General features: G+C 39.1%; 2 protein-coding genes across 2 annotated transcripts in view; one reads left to right on the forward strand and one right to left on the reverse strand.

The window, feature by feature from the left end:
• TMEM254 (transmembrane protein 254) overlaps positions 1-4,995 on the forward strand; it is a 22,961-nt gene extending 17,966 nt beyond the window's left edge. Inside the window, exons 2-4 of the mRNA XM_009998132.1 lie at positions 1,154-1,257; positions 2,469-2,528; positions 4,878-4,995. Coding sequence (XP_009996434.1) covers positions 1,154-1,257; positions 2,469-2,528; positions 4,878-4,995 — 282 coding nt within the window. The remainder of the gene's footprint in view (positions 1-1,153; positions 1,258-2,468; positions 2,529-4,877) is intronic.
• Positions 4,996-11,453: 6,458 nt separating this feature from the next.
• LOC104389175 (serine racemase-like) overlaps positions 11,454-16,292 on the reverse strand; it is a 28,611-nt gene continuing 23,772 nt past the window's right edge. The window contains exon 11 of the mRNA XM_009998133.1: positions 11,454-11,749. Coding sequence (XP_009996435.1) covers positions 11,651-11,749 — 99 coding nt within the window. The 3' untranslated portion in view covers positions 11,454-11,650. The remainder of the gene's footprint in view (positions 11,750-16,292) is intronic.

The following is a 16,292-nucleotide window of genomic DNA, read 5'->3' on the forward strand; positions in this document are numbered from 1 at the left end:
CTGGGGCTGCCGCGCCCGGGACAGCCCCGCGTGTGCCTGGTCACAGGCCGTGCTGGCTGGTGGGGCTGCTGCAAAACCCACCAGTTCTGTCAACGTGTTTGCTGTCTGGTTGCCAAAACTGGACTTCGGCTCAGTTGGGTGAGGCTGCTGGAGGGGGGAGAGTAGCGACAGTTTTGATACACCTGGCAAGTTGATGCAGGTCGTGCACTGACTGCCACATGTTGTTTTCCTTCTGTTTGCATGGATTTTCTGCATGCAGGAACCACCACTGAGAAACAAGGACGACAGTAAGTGCAGGCCAGACAGCTTACAGAGCAGCTTCTGGACTGTTTGGAGGAACAGATTGAGCTTTAAGCAGATTCTCTGTTTAAATCCGTCATCTTGACACATCCTTGGCATAATCAAACTTGCATGTAGTTTGTTACGTAGTCAGCTATGCAAACTGCAGCCCTGATACCAGAGGAAAGATAAGCCAGTGGGAACTTTGGCCCAGCACAGAGTTTACCTTCCATCCGCAGTGGATTCTAAAATGCACAGCTCACCAGCTCCCTGCTCTTGTCCTCCACAGCTTGTGGTGAGCACTGCAGAGAGCTCGGTGACAGGGCAGGAACCACCTACACACTGCGTGCACCTTTGGTCTTGGGCTCAGTTCCCTTCTGTGTCCTGCTCAAAATAGAACATCTTACATTTTTAAGGAACAAAAGAAGACAGGGCCCCTGCTTATAGTTATTCCTCCTCCTCAGTCTGGTAATTGTCTGGATTCGTCAGGTCGGTTACATCAGATTCACTTCTTCAGGACAGAAACGAGGTGTTTCTTCCTGCTACCGTGGGTAATAGGTAATGAGCTTACAACTTAAATGCCACTTAATGTGAATACACACTTGCGGTACACAGATAACAACCTTAAACTAATCACCTTGGTCTCTTGTATGTCAAGGAAAAGAAATTTCATAGGTTTGAATCTTAAGTCAGTGTGCTCTAGGAAGCTGGTGGTCTTGTTGAAGAATATGGGTCTTGGACAAGGTTGAAGATGCCCCAAACCATCTTCAACAGACATGGGGGAACAGGGGGAATGAAAAAAAAGCTATTTTGAAGGTTAAATTCTTAATAATTCTACCTTGAAGTAAGCTAACTATTTTATTTTTTTTTTAAGTGGGTAACACTTTGGCCTTCAACTATACCTTATCGTTATCTGGGAATATTTGGTACCTTCCTCAGTTATTTAGTGGAACACCACCACAAATGGGTGTGCTATGGGTAAGTGATATTCAGCTGTATAATTATTTTGCATCTCTCATGTTGCCTTTTTCTGACTCTTCTGCTTAATCTGTATTAACAAGCTTTCCTGTAACCCAGATGTTAATCACATTTAAAGAGCTCTTCTTTCAAGCTCATTACAGCTAAGGGTGTGTGGTAATAAGTATGTGGAAGACTAGACAGGCTAAGATCATTATGAAAGTTTAAAATTCAATTTAGAATTTTTGCATCTGTTACAGTGCAAAATTAAGATACTACTTTTGGAGACAGTAGTCCATATGTAAACTTACATTTGTAACATTGCTTTCTTCAAATTTTTGCTTGATTAGTCTAATTCTCTCTTAAGAGCCTTTTTTCCACCCCATCTTCTGTTAAAGAAGATTTTCTGCCCTGCTACTAACTTACCTTTGTCCTGTCCACATGAGGAATAACTTGCTGAAGAAAATGCATAGTGCTAAGCTTTGGTTGGTTACAGAACTTAGTTTTTGTTATTTTAATTAACAAAAGAGCTGAAAAACATTTCCCTGTAACCAGATCTCTCACTTGCTGGCTTTCTGTAAAGACAGGAAGACAGCAAGATTTTGTTTATTTTACTATGCATCATGCAGAAAATAAGCTGTCATATTTGCTTACAGCATCTTTTGCTTCAGCAAGATTGAATTGATCCTAACAGAAGATCCCATGTAACATCATTTTTCAAAAAGCTTCTATATGAAAATTGGTAGACCCAAGTTTGACTAATTGAGTCATATTATGTATTCTGGTTCTGTACACAAAGTTGTTTTCATAGAGCTAAAACTGTAAAAACTTCAGTAACTCATTAGGGTCACTAAAAATACTTGTGTAAGTAAAGGATAGATTTTTACATGCTTAACTAGGATTAACTTGTACTGCTTTCAGTAAGCATTTTGCTTTTTGGTTTAATCTAAGTGCTCAAAGTTTTGAAATGTGCACTGGGTACTTGAAGTGGCAGGTCCAGGCATCTTGCCTGAGTTACAGTTCCTCTCACTTTCTCTGTGGACTTTGGTTTCTTTTGAGAGTAGGCAAGATTGGGTTTTTTTTCAAAGACAAGAAACACACCTCAATTCCACTTTGAAGGTTAAAGTGAGATGTCACTTTTGTGCTTCCAGTTTTATATTCTCTGCATAATGCATCTTGGATACAACAGTCTTCTCCCTAATTTTAAACAAACCATGTTTTCTTTTTATTAGGTTCTGGGTATCCTGGTTGATTCACTTAGTAGAAGCCTTCTACGGTGTTAAGTTATGCCAGTAAGTTACTCCTTCCCCTCACCACAAAACAGATTATCTGAAAAAGATTTCTGATACAAGATAGAGAAGCTACAGACTGATTTTGGTGGTTGACAGCAGCAATATTATTAGTTGAGAGGATACAGATAAAATTCTTGCTGCAGTGACAGTTTGCTGTTCTCCCCAAGAGGTTATTGCAGATTCTGCTGGCAGCTGCTGTTGTACAGGGTGGCAAAGGCAAGGGAAGGCAACTGGCAGAACTGGCAGCAGCAAGGTTGGCTAGATCTTGTCTGCCTGCCTTAGAACTTGGTGTTCACTGGGTAACACTATGCTTTAGGAAGCAGAGGGAACAATAGGTGGTGTAGAAATAGTCTGGTTACTTCATAAGAATTCTGAGACTGCTAATTACCTGCTTAAGTTATTGCATCTATGTTGTGAGGATACAGTTGGACACTTCCATTTGGGACTATTTAAGATGTACTTATATCTTCAGGTTTATGGGATAAAACACTTTGACTAATCAAACTAAAAACAGTAAGGCCAACTAATTCTTACATTAGGATAACAAGTTATTCAGAGAGGTGTGCTGTCCAAACACAGTCCTTCTGTTAATTTGAATTTTGTTTGTTACAGTTCAGAAAGAAGTAGATACTTGCTTTCATACTCTGTAGATGGCCAGTCTGTTTGCCTTTGTAAAGATGGTGCTTTTCCACTTCATTTAGTTCAGTTCCCAGATGTCTGTCACAGGTTTCTCAGGTAACACCTCTTGGAGGCAAAGGGATTTTGTTCCATGGAAAACTACTTGAGGTTGTTTGTGAGAATATGGATGAACATTTTCTGCCTTCAGAATGGGAGTTAGTTTTGGGTTTTTTTTTTTAACCTGGCTGCAGTTTTAAATTATGTAGCTTTAAAGTTAAAACTTTTAACTCCGATGCTTTACGCAGATAGGTATATAGGATTAAGCATGAGGAAACCAAACAGATGTATTGTAGTCAAGTTAAGTAATGAAGTTTTACAGAGTAGTGTGGAAGCCTGCAAGAGAGATGGCGTTGATGTCCTGCCCATCAGCATCTCTTCAGGCATTCTTCTGTAGTTACACTTTACTATGAGCATCAAACACCATATAATTTTTACTGATTAAAGTAATGTCTACTTGTGAACACCTCAAGGGAGGCATGAGGAAGAACTAGAGAGGAAGCAGATAGAAATGTGCTAATCAGCAGTAGTACTATCATTGGCTGCTGGCCTGTATTTCTGCATATGGTGTATTCAAGTAAGCTTGCTTTATAGAGGCAGCTAAGCCTTAGTTTCCCAGTTTCTGCACTTATTTGGAAACACTGCAGCTGGGATTATAAAATAAAAATTAAAAAAAAAGGCTTTCACAGCTTGTAAGACAGTTTTAAGAACCAACATGAAGAAATGTGTTAATCAATACTTGCTTCATGATCATTTTATGTGTGTGAGGCTATGGAACATTTAACAGCTGAACTATTCCAGCAAAGGTCAGCAGAGGGAGCTGCCTCGTAAGATGATGAATTTGAGCACAGTTAGGATTGACGTAATTGTTCCATCTTGTGGAAGTGTGAAATTCTTTGGTTTTGGTTTCCCAGTCTGCACTTATTTGGAAACACTGCAGCTGGGATTATAAAATAAAAATTAAAAAAAAAAGGCTTTCACAGCTTGTAAGACAGTTTTAAGAACCAACATGAAGAAATGTGTTAATCAATACTTGCTTCATGATCATTTTATGTGTGTGAGGCTATGGAACATTTAACAGCTGAACTATTCCAGCAAAGGTCAGCAGAGGGAGCTGCCTCGTAAGATGATGAATTTGAGCACAGTTAGGATTGACGTAATTGTTCCATCTTGTGGAAGTGTGAAATTCTTTGGTTTTGCTGTCATCTTTATACTCGTGGTATTCCGAGGTATTTCAATTAAACAGAGGAAAAGGCTTCTTACCTGCCAGTGTGCAGTCTACCTGCAGTGGAGTCAACAGGAAGTTAAATACATCTTGTGTATTAAGATTAGTATTAAGCTAATTCCTTAGTTCTTTGTACATAAACTTCCAGGATAAGTAATTTCAAGTGGCATAGACTGAGACTGTAATTTATATATTACTGAGGAAATTGTATGCATGAAATCTGAAAGAACCTTTGTTCTGTAGATAGCTTAAAATCCACTAAAATTACAAGAATTGGTATGTTTAGTTAGTTCAAGAAATAAGTCTCAGTAGATGGAAATTAATCATGCTCAGTTAAAATGTTCTAGTCAAGTCTGATGTACCAAGGATGGATAGAAATTATCTTTCTTATTAAGTATCACAGTATATTCTGCAAGACCATAAGTTTTATGCTTTTGTTAATGTTACAGATCTAAAGGAATCACTGACCCGGCAGTTCAGTTCCACTGGTTCCTTCAGACACTTTTATTTGGATATGCTTCCTTTGGCCTTCTGGTGTGTTACAAACCTCCAGCCAAGAAGCAGTAGTAGAAGACTGTGAAAGAAGTCACTTCTCCCATTCTTCCTCCTTACTTTTCAGAAAATATCCTCACTGAAATGTCTAGGTGCTATACATGATGCAGTGCCCTTCTTCCTGAGTAACTCTCCTTTCACTAAGAAAGACAATTACAATTCACAGGACCCTGTGGCAGTTCAGTAGAAATTCAGCCCTTCAGCCTTGGCACTGTCAAGGTTTAATCCCACTTACTATGCAAGTAGTTTGTTCTTCTGCAGTTTTCAACGTAGACTGCATACTCCAACTGTCATTGAAAAGTCCCCAACAGCTGGTAGAAGCAGTTGATAAATTACCTTTTAATGTAGAAGAATTGTGATTTGTAACAGAGTTATTTGCAGCCACAAGGCAACTTGCACCTGTTTGTGATAGGATTTAAATCTACCTATATTTTCTCTACAGGGCTGGGTTTGTTCTTGTCGTTTTTAGAGCCTGGTTTTTGCGCTTCATTTTGTCAACTTGTTTTCTTCCACAAAGGACAGAGCACTGTATTGCTGCAGGCACACTAAAAAGACCAAGTCTCCCTTCAGGTTGAGGTGCAGTGATGAGCTTGGATACATAAACCACTTTAATTTGGTTTAATATATGTGCCTTGAATGTCATGCAGCACAACCTCATCTTTTGAGTGATGATTTTAATCTTTGAGTTAATACAGTATAAAGTAGTAATCCTGTAGCTTTGAGGGCAGCTTTTTTAAAAAGTTATTTATTATACAAGAGAAAAGGAAAAATTAATTAGCATTCCAAAACCTAGCTGAAAATTTTATATTTGTGAATAAAATTTAATGTAGTGAGTAAACATACACAACATACACCTCTGTTTCTCAGATGCTGGTATCTTGAAATCTATGGGTAAGAGATGATCTTAAGCACCTCTCAGAGTACTTCCTGTATATGTAGTGAGCTCTTTATCATACTGTCTTTTACTTCTGAATATTTGAACAAGAGTTTAGCCTTTCTTGTAATAGCACTTTAAAAATATCTATTTAAAAAAACTATGGTGTGCGGAGAAGCTTTACCATGCCACTGGTGGTGCTGCTAGTCTAGGAGAATGGACAAGAAAAGGTTCTTTCTTGAACGAAGAGCTCCACAAGGCAGCAACAACCTTATGTCTTCAGCAGTACCTACAGCCTGTAACACTTCTGAGGGAGAAATCTCATTGAAGCACAGTTGCATAAAGTTTGTGCTTTTCAGTGGGTACTAAAAGCAAGGAGAAATGAAGGGTTGAAACAGTGGTTTGTTTTCTTTTGGTGGTTGTTTGTGGTTTGTTTTTTTCTTTTCTTTTTTTTTTTGATGGCAAACCGATAAATTAACATTTTGTAGAGAAGTAGAAACTCGTGTTTAGTGGCTAGGAATCCAACAGGAATGTTAAGAGCCTGAGCTACGTTTTACTGTGTAATATTTTATCTTAGTCTGTGACCCTGAAATAAATATTAAAAAAAAAAAAAAAGTTGTTTTTCTTTTTAACTTATCCTGGAAGTAGATGTCTATACAAAATACATAGGGATCATCTTGACACTGATACCAGTATTCATGCTTGGAACATGCAGGATTGACTGGCTGCATGCTTTCCAGATTTACTCCCACAAAAGTCTGGTATTTCTAACAGGGGAAGGTATTGATGCAAATAAAAATATTTCCATGTTAGGAAAAGTTTTAGCCAGACACTGGTATCAGTAGATTTATTTTGAAGCCTCTCTGGGTTGTACTGTTTACGTTTTGGGGTTGTTTGTGGGGTTTTTTTGTTTTGTTTTTTAGCTTGGCAGATCTCATCAGCTCCCTGTGTGGAGCTTGTTTGGCCTTGCTTATGAAGCTTTATAGAAATGCAACTATGTTGTATTCATCTACCTGCAACATTTTCACTTTCTTACCCTTGCGTGGCAGCATTTGTGTTGTTCCACTTGTTTAAAAGAAAGATTTACTCTCAGCCTCTGTCCCAGAGCTCTGAGCAGCACAGATGCCTGTTTTCTTATGTTTTGGAAGCCCATGAGGTTTCCAACTCAAAATCTGAGAAGGCTGGGATAAGCAAGACTGACTAGCTTTGAGGAAAAGAAAGAAATCTGTATAATGGCAAGGTTCAAATTAATATTGAAATACCATTTCTGAATATTTGTTTATAGCACCAAGTCAGCAACTCACTAAGCCCATGAAGAGACACATTACTGACTAGCACCAAGCTCCTTGGAAACAGTGCTGGATGCACCGTGCATAAGTATTTTTCCAGGCTGTCCTGATAGTGACAATGGAGGATTACTCTTAATCACATCGAGCAGTTCTTCCCACTGCCATCAAAATACCCTTCCCACAGCAAAAGGGGAAAGCAACAGAAGTGTACCCTTACATTCTTACAGCAGCTCAAAGGCCAGGTTGAGTGTCAGACCATCTCTCACATAAACACCCAGCCCACTGGCTTGCCCAAAGAAAACACTTGCAACTGTTAGTACCTCACAGGAACATTAAAAAATATTACTTTACGGCAAAAAGAAACTTACAGGAGGACTTTTAAAATTAAAGAACACCACTAAATAAGAAGGTAAATCACCAAGAAATCTAAGCTGACATTAAGAAAGGCTTTTCAGGATAGATATTTCTGCCAACTAGGCTGTTATAGTACTGAAAATAAATACTGTTTAACCATTCATTTGAAATTGAAAAGATAAGGAAAATCCCACCTTGTTATGACAACCTATGTGCATAACTGGCTGTACCTTATGCTAATAATGCAAAGTAGACACCACAAGGATTTAAAACAAGTGTCTGTTTTTTCTAGGCATATGCAAAAATAAATCATTTTTTATTTGACCTGCAGTGATCAAAAGAAAGAACTTCATACAAGTCACAAATAACCACATAATTTAAAAACAGTGCTTTTATGCTGTGATTGCTTGGTAACTTTGCTGCAGGAGAAAACATAAAGAAACTATTAGATCCATTTCCACCTTTAAATCAGAATATATGGAAATGAGTTTAAGGTACATCTACAAGTAAGGTGAGCAATCCAGATCAGCATGTTTGGCAAATCACTGCTCAGATCACTCTGTTGATAAGAGCCTGGGTCAGAAAATCTAGTGTCAGCTCAGGAACTTTGCCTAGTCTGAGCAGAGGCAATGAGATGTTTCCCATCTGTTTCCACTAGCTGTTTCTAAATCCTTAAGGGCTGAAGCTCATTTTTGCAAGATATAGTGATGGGAAACCTCTCTGAGGATCACAGGTCTTGCTGTGCTTGTCTTTCATACCAACCTAAATTTTTTTAAACACAACAGGAGTCAACCAGGCCAGCCTTTGGAAATACCCAAGTGCTAGTTCATTAAGGTAATTTAATTTGCCTGGGGCTAAGGCAGCTGCTCTCCAGAATGGCAACAGAGCCACGTTAAAACTGGGGGAATGACCTCATTGACCAGTGCCAGAGTCTGCAGTGAGTTTGACCACTACAGGCAAGGTCTTTGAAGTCCTGCAGTCTGCTGCTTGTTGGCATTCAGGCACCATCTCTGGGGTGGCAGGGCAGAAACTGCAGACCTTCCACAGAAATACAGTAGATTTTAGAGGAACATGTTATGAAAAGCAACTGCTAGCTCACCTCTTTTCCAGGCAAATGACCTTTGCAAAGAAAAAAGTAACACAGTAACGTTTCCATGAATTAAAGTTAATTATATGAGCCTTCTGTATTTATAACTCATGTGTGAATAGAAATAGGGAAACATCAATTCACATTTTCTAATTACAGTACTGTTGTTTAAAAGCCCTCACTAATGAAGCTGTCACAGTCTCAGTTCCCTATTTACAAGGCTACGCAGCTTAAAAAAAATCCTCTGCTTTTTTGCTTGTTAATGACAAGCTTTTACATTTTATTCCCCTGCCTCCCAGCAGGTGAACTCTACATACAAAATAAAGATACATTTCTAGAGCTTTTTTTAATTATTCCACCTATTTGAGGGCTTGATTAAAAACTTTCGGGAAATGGCCAACAGCCTACACATTCAGTTTTACCTTGCCAGGGCCATGGTTATTCAGACTGGTGCTCACATGCAGGGCTTGCATGAGCAGCTCAAAGAATTGTCATGGTTTGTTGAAAATAAAACAAACCTTCAAGATGTCCTTTACCATCCCTCTTCAGAGAAATAACATGGCACAATCCACATACTGTACTAGACTTTACAAGGCCCCTGCAACTCCAAACATAGCTACAGCACACACATGGCTGTGAGGGAAGAGGGCAAAGGAGGCAAAAAAGGTACAAGGAACACCATTGTATCATTTATCAGTGCTCTTTGAGACTGTTCTCTCAGAGAAAAAAAACCTCTGAGGTGCCCTTCAAAGGAACAGACAGGGACACCATTTACTGTGTTTAGAAACAAGCAAGGTAAAATGTCCTTCTAAAAATACACCAAACTTCTTATCAAAAGAAAAACCACACACAAACAACACCCTTCTTCACAAATTTCAGAAGCGTGAAAGATTTAAAAGTTCACAGTTGAAAACAAACCAAAGCAAATAAAAGTACCTGTATTGAGAAGAACTCCCAGACAGTATCACCAGCACAGCTGAACCCTCTCTGCAACATACATTTCACCCAAGAGGCAGGGCAAGCCCCTCATATCCTTTCTGTGTATGCACTCAGGTGTGGTTGATCTGGCTCTGCTCCTTAAGGACTTTTCCTTTCTTCCTTAGAGGTCCTTAGGACCATTCTGCTTTTTCAGAGATAAGCTGCATGAGCTTAGGAACCCTGTTGTAAAATATCAGCATTATTGAATTACTGCAAAACCTTTCTATTTTATTAGCATGTTTTCCAACCACCAATATTTTGCTGCAGCTTTATGTAAAATAAATGAAGTGCTTTTGAACAGTGGGAAATTCATCAGCTCAGGAGGACATGATGTTCAGCATAATTCCCCCTCCATTGGGACCTTCTGTTTAGGCTGCTCTAACTCTTCGGATGATGCCCTTCCTAGCCTACAGATGAACTAGAGTGAAGAAAGGGCAGAGAAAGCTTTCACCCACCTCAGGACATCTCCTCTTCCACATGTGACTTTTTGATTGTGCTTTAAAGACAAAAGTTTCCCACTGCAGAACCAGGAAAGGAAACACACTAGCTAGCCCATTCCTAATGCATAGGGGGACTAAAGATGGAAGATCAATATAAAAATTGTACTATGACAACACAGGAGTGTCACTAAGGGCTTGCAGCATCTTTCTCCCCAAAAAGCTGTATCATGGACACCTAGCAGCAGCTCACCCATGGGCACAGGGAATGATTTGATCCTGTGTAGCCTGTGGAGACACACTCACTCTGACCTGGCTGCATTTTCAGGTGAGCACTGCTAAACACATAACCTTTATTTTTTATACTTAATTATCATCTTGGTATGCTAGCAGTAGGATTAAAACCTGTCATCAAAATGCCTACACCCAAAATTTCAGTCAATCCTGGCTAAATTTTAACCGAGTGGAATGGTATGTATTTGCTCTGTTGAGCTGGCCTTAAATTGAGTTTTGCCCAAGTGGAAAGGCAACTGTTACAGGCACACTCAGAAGTGGGCCTGAATTCCTCTTATATCTCTTGCCATCCCACTCTGTTACCTTATTAGTTGGTCTCTGCCTGTAGTGATAAAAGTGGTATTTAGGTCAATGTGTTCTTTGTTAATTGTATTAGCCATGTGCCTAAGATCTAGGCTTCCTCTTCTCCCAGCACTGCCTTTGGCTATTAACATGTGGTCTTTAAATATATTTCACTCTTACAGTGTTCTTAATCTGTCAGGTGAGATGGATAGAGTCTGTTTTCAGCAGACTAAGATGATCAGTGGAATGCTAATTACAAAATCCACATGGATGACAAGACCCTTTTTTATAAAGAAACACAAGACATTTCATATGCTACTTTTAATACTAAGTCCCTAGGAGCAGAGGGAAGAAACATATTTGTGTTCTGCCTATGAGGTCTAATTATATTAACAATACAGGGCTTTTTTTTTGCTGCCAACATATTTTGGAACTTTGTTTTATAAATAGGATAATTTCCCTTAAAAAAAAAACAAACAAACAATATTGGCTTTTATCTTCAAAAGGTTTTTTGGTTTTGTTTTATTTAAATCACATTTTATTAGCATATTTATTCCTTACATGATAGCAAAGATCAGAAGTGTGTTCAACCCACATCCACACACACGTATAGGTCTCCCAAAGCAGACTGAGCAAATGGAGAACTTCTGGCTTGAAAATTGAAAATATTAGCAGTATAGCAAAATCCAGCAGATGGAGAGGCATTACTTTAAATTAGGGGCATCAAAATCAAGAGAGCTCTATTTTCAGATGTAAAGAAAAATGCCTTCTTCCTGTTTATTTATGGAATGCAACTGGATCCTACAAACTAGCCAAAATCCAGACAGCCAGATAAAAATGAATTATTGAATTCCAACACCAGCAGAGGCTAGGAGCTCCCCTTAGCTAAGCTACAGGTTTGCATTTAACTTTATTCCCAAGGACATTAGCTACTGCTTGAACAGGAAATAAATATCCTGAAACTATTTGCTAACTGTTCAGCTTTGGAAGAGAATATTGTTCTGAATGCCTCAAGATTAGGGCTCTGTAAAATTCGTGTCAGAGGACCTTGGCCCCTTCCCTTGTGCTCTGCCCATCACCGCTCTGTCCAGGCGGCTGTGGGGTAGCGTTCCAGCAGCGCGTTCCTCAGCTGGGCTGTGTGGATCTTGTCTCTGGTCTCCACAGTGCAGGTGACCTGGGAAAAGAATTAGGAACATTCCTGATGGCATGGCAGCAATCTCAGACTAAAGCATTTCCAACAAAATCCTAAAATACACTCGTAAAAGCAGAATGATCAGTTCAACATAAAAATTCTGGACCTGGCCATGCAGGTAAGAAAACTGACATTGCAGATGTCTGGGGTTCTTCCAGCTCTTCTGCACAGTCTTAAAACCTTCCAACAGCCCTTCTTTTTATTGTCTTCAAAGTTTGAACAAGATAGACTGATCTTCTGCTGACACCTGGGCAAGTACTTGTAGTGTTGGCCTCCCTGAAGTCACCCATCAGCAGCTGCATTTTTCCATTCCCTGGGCTATGTACGTGGTGCTGCTGCCACCTCACCCATCTCTGACTCTTCCCTCACCCCATTCCCCGTGTTTCTGGGTGGTGTTTGTTCATCCTTCAAGCTTTTTATATTCTCCTCCTCTCCTCTCTCATGAAGTTATCCCCCCATCCTTTATCATCTGCAGTATTCTGGCTGGTTTCATCTACTCACACACTTTATTTTTGTTCTGATTTTTTTGTTTGGTCATTGCATCACTTCTTGTTTTCTGTTACGATAGTTCTGCTGCTAAGTCAAACTAAACTCAGGCAAACTGAATTGTGATAGTTTTCTTCTTATTCTTCACTTGCCTCCACAAGTATTATTGACACTTCTGTCATGCAGCCACTGGAGGCAATAACTTCACTGTCATTTTTTCCATTCTTCTTTAATCCCTCTTTTCTGCATACTCACATCTCTACCACAGAAGTTAAGAATCTGGACACTACCAAAGGTGAGACACTGATGAAAAAGTGCAGAAGGAAAACTATACTTCACAATTTCAGACTGCTAACTTCTGTCACTGCTGACCCTGCTGGAGTTGTCACTGACATTTAAAGTGTGACCTGAGAAAAAGACCTCACAGAAACATGTAAATGTAGCAAGGAAATGCTCCAAGATGAGTTATGGTGCAACAACAGAGAGTGTATTGTAACAGGCAAATCTACAGAGAACAGAGGAAGAACTGGTCCTGGTAACCTCAAGGTGGACTAGAGACAGATGCCATCTTGAACATTCCTATCATAGCTGCATCCTTTACAGACAGCAACAAGGCAAAAAAAAAAAAAATCATCTCTACCTTAATATGCTTATGAGAACATTTCTAAACAAAAACTTTGTGAAGTCATATTTCTGTGAATGAGCTTTTAATAACAATAAATGTTTAGCAAAACACTGAAGGAGAAGACAAAACACTAACTCCAGGTTGTTCTAAAGAGACATGAGCTCACTTAATAAGAAAACTGGCTACAGCTTCTTTAATACTCATCATGAAACAAGTCACATTTCTGATCTGTTTCTGTAATTCTTCACCTCTAATTGTGAGCATAGTTCTATTCTTGTTTGGTTCTTTGGAACACAAATCAGATGCTAATTTCTTTCTACTCTGAAAAAGTGGTATTTAGTCTCAAAAGAAGGGAAGTCACAGAAGACAGTTAATAATGAGGGAAGTGGGGAGAACACAAGGACTTGGAAAAGTATCTGAAAGGTATCTAGGCACCCAAGTACCAGATACCCATTATCCATTTCCTGGTGCATATAAAATCCCTGAAGCTTTGCAGTCATATCTTCAGGAGTGTACACTTACCTCTCACAGAGTCTGTAATTAACAAAACCCAACCTTTTCACCCTTCTGCAGCAATCATGCCAGGTTTATCCTGAGCAAATCAACTACTGCACTAGGAACCAGTCTGGACTTACCAGGTTCAGCTTTGAATGTCTGACAGCAAAGCAGTTGCTCTGCCCTGAGAGTAGCCATGGGAAAGCTCTGATTTATAGAGCCAAGTATCCTCCCCTCTGCCCTTTTCTTTCTGATAGTGATTGAAGCCAGACAGACTTGGACAGATTGGAGCCAGAGTGCTTGTAAACAGCTTGGATAAATATTGTCTTTTTGTTCTGTCCATGCACAGCATCCAGCACACGATATGGCCCTTACTCTACTACAGTGTATTTTTAAAGTAATACCAACAGCAGCTGCAGCAATAACAAACAACTGCAGGAATTTACCTGATTTTTCAGACTTGACAAATAAAGGAAAAGAGAATATTTGCTCACAGCAGGAGCAAACAATTACACTAAACTTTACAGCAGCTAGAGATCTAAACACAAAAGAAGACAAGAATTTGCTTTCTTGGTCAGTTTAAGCCAATTTACACTGCAGCTTTACCTTCACAGAACTCATCTCCCTTCTTCACTTCACCTGGGAAGTATGATTTATCTGAGTGTCCAACAGGACAATCCTCATGTTCATGGGGAGGTATATGAGGATTGTTTTATCAAGGATGAACAGTCATGCAGGTACTACTGGCTGCAGGAGGATGCACCCTTACTGATGTCTAAGTGCTTCAAATTAGTCTTATTTAAGAACAAATAAAAAAGCATATTGCCTAATGATTCTTATACTCCAGACAACATAACCCACGACAACCAGAGAAAAATTGACTTAAAATTTGTTTCAAACCCACATGCCCTCAGTCCTAGACAGAAGCTTTTTGATTCAGCAGAGGTCTCATTGGCTGCAGGACCATGATTGCACAGTAGACCTTCATTTTCTGTGAATCAAGAAGTCCACAAAAATAAAACTAACAAAAACAGAGCACACTTTATGCATTTCTCTCCTGCATATATCCTTGCTGGATTAAAAAAATAACTTAAAATAAATTTATCTGGTCCTGCAAGACCATTAAAATAACCAGCCAAGTGACTCTTTTACTGCGTTTAGAGTTCCACTCTCGGTGGCAGGTTATCTGAAGACTGATTCCAGCCTAAGAGTCCAGTCAGCCCCTTAGATATTTTTTTTATAGCAGACCTCCAAATAATGGAAAGCAGAATGGTTTTACTGAACATCGACATCTTGTGGGTTTTATTTAATAACTAGAAATGTGAGGCAGTAGAACACTGGGGGGGGGGAAATAAATATTGTAAGTTATTACTCTGTGCAACACCAAAATCCAGCTGCATAAATTAAAATATTCAAAGGAATTAATTCCATTTCAAAGAGAGGAAAGTTTATAACATCACAAAAGGAGAAAAATTCTAGTTATGTGACGAGTAATTCAGGCAACAAGGTGGTCACCTCTGTTACCCTTTTAACTGCAAGTCTCACATGTGGGCACTCAGCCTTTTAAATAATATTTTCCTAGATATCAAAAATCACTTTGGCATGCCCCTGTCTGATATTTGCAAGGTGTGTGTGCAAATAAAGAGACTGGGTGGACATGCTAAGCCAACGCTAGAGATCAGAGGAAATGAGCAAAATTGCTCAAAAGATTTCAGTCTTTTGTGCTTTTCCATATTCTATGTAAGGACAGATCATATCTAGCTAGTGCAATTCCTTATATCCCTGACTCCTCCATTGAACTTTTCTATTCCACTTCTCTATCAAAGAAACCATATTCTTAATCTTCATCTTCTTCTAAGCTGTTGGTCTTGGAGGATTCACATAACTTAATGTTGATGATACCCTATTCTCAGCAACAGTATAGGTTTGCTTGCACAAAAATCACTAGAGTTAGAAATTAAAACTTTATTTATATACACTGGTTCCATATATAAAAAAATATATATAAATAAAGCAAGGCATTTCACTTCTATTAACAAAATCAGCAACTGGGTAATACTCTTTAATGTGCAGTTAACACTCAGTGTAGGTTACTGCACATTACAGAGTATTTGGCAACAGCACTTCAGTTTACAGTTTGGGGACCAGCCAGACCCAGACCATCCCCCCCCAGGGCTGGTGCAATGCAATGCTTGAGCAAGAGTGCAAACACTGCCACAGCTGTCACTTGGTTGTGCAACCTGAGACTTATCTTTTGGTACACTCTGACATTCAGGTCAGTGAAGACCAACAGGTTCCTACCACATTACCTAAATCAGATAATAATCCAGCAGGTCTGCTCTTGACATGCAAACAGGCAATCCACAAGGATCCTCCCATGGAGTGTTCCAAGTGTGCACAAAATGAATAAACAGCAACCCAGCATCAGACTGGGGAAAAAAAAAAAAGAGAGGAAAAAAAAAAAAAAGAGAGAAAAGAAAAGAAAAGAAAAGAAAAGAAAAGAAAAGAAAAGAAAAGAAAAGAAAAGAAAAGAAAAGAAAAGAAAAGAAAAGAAAAGAAAAGAAAAGAAAGGAAAAGAGCATCTCTGTCTTCCTGAGAAGCAGGAACTAGAAGCCAAGATTTTCTCCTTTGGAAATGAAGGGGTAAATCTAAAAGGGTGATTAAATACTGAGATGAAAATCTTGCCAGGACTGATTTTAAGTTTCAAAATTAAGCCACTACACATACTGCTCTGTTCTGTCAAACACTTAATCTATACCCACCGTTGAAAGTATGTTAGAGTGAGTATAGCTCTAATGTCTTTCTTATTATTACCACCAGTTCAATGCACAATAATTTTAGATCTTGATCCAGATGTAAATGCATACTTTAATGTGTTGCAATTTACACAGATGAAAATGATCAAGTTCTTTGCAGGTC

This window comes from Chaetura pelagica, unplaced genomic scaffold, assembly GCF_000747805.2.
Source record: "Chaetura pelagica isolate M959 unplaced genomic scaffold, ChaPel_1.0 scaffold205, whole genome shotgun sequence".
Taxonomy (NCBI): Eukaryota; Metazoa; Chordata; class Aves; order Apodiformes; family Apodidae; genus Chaetura; species Chaetura pelagica.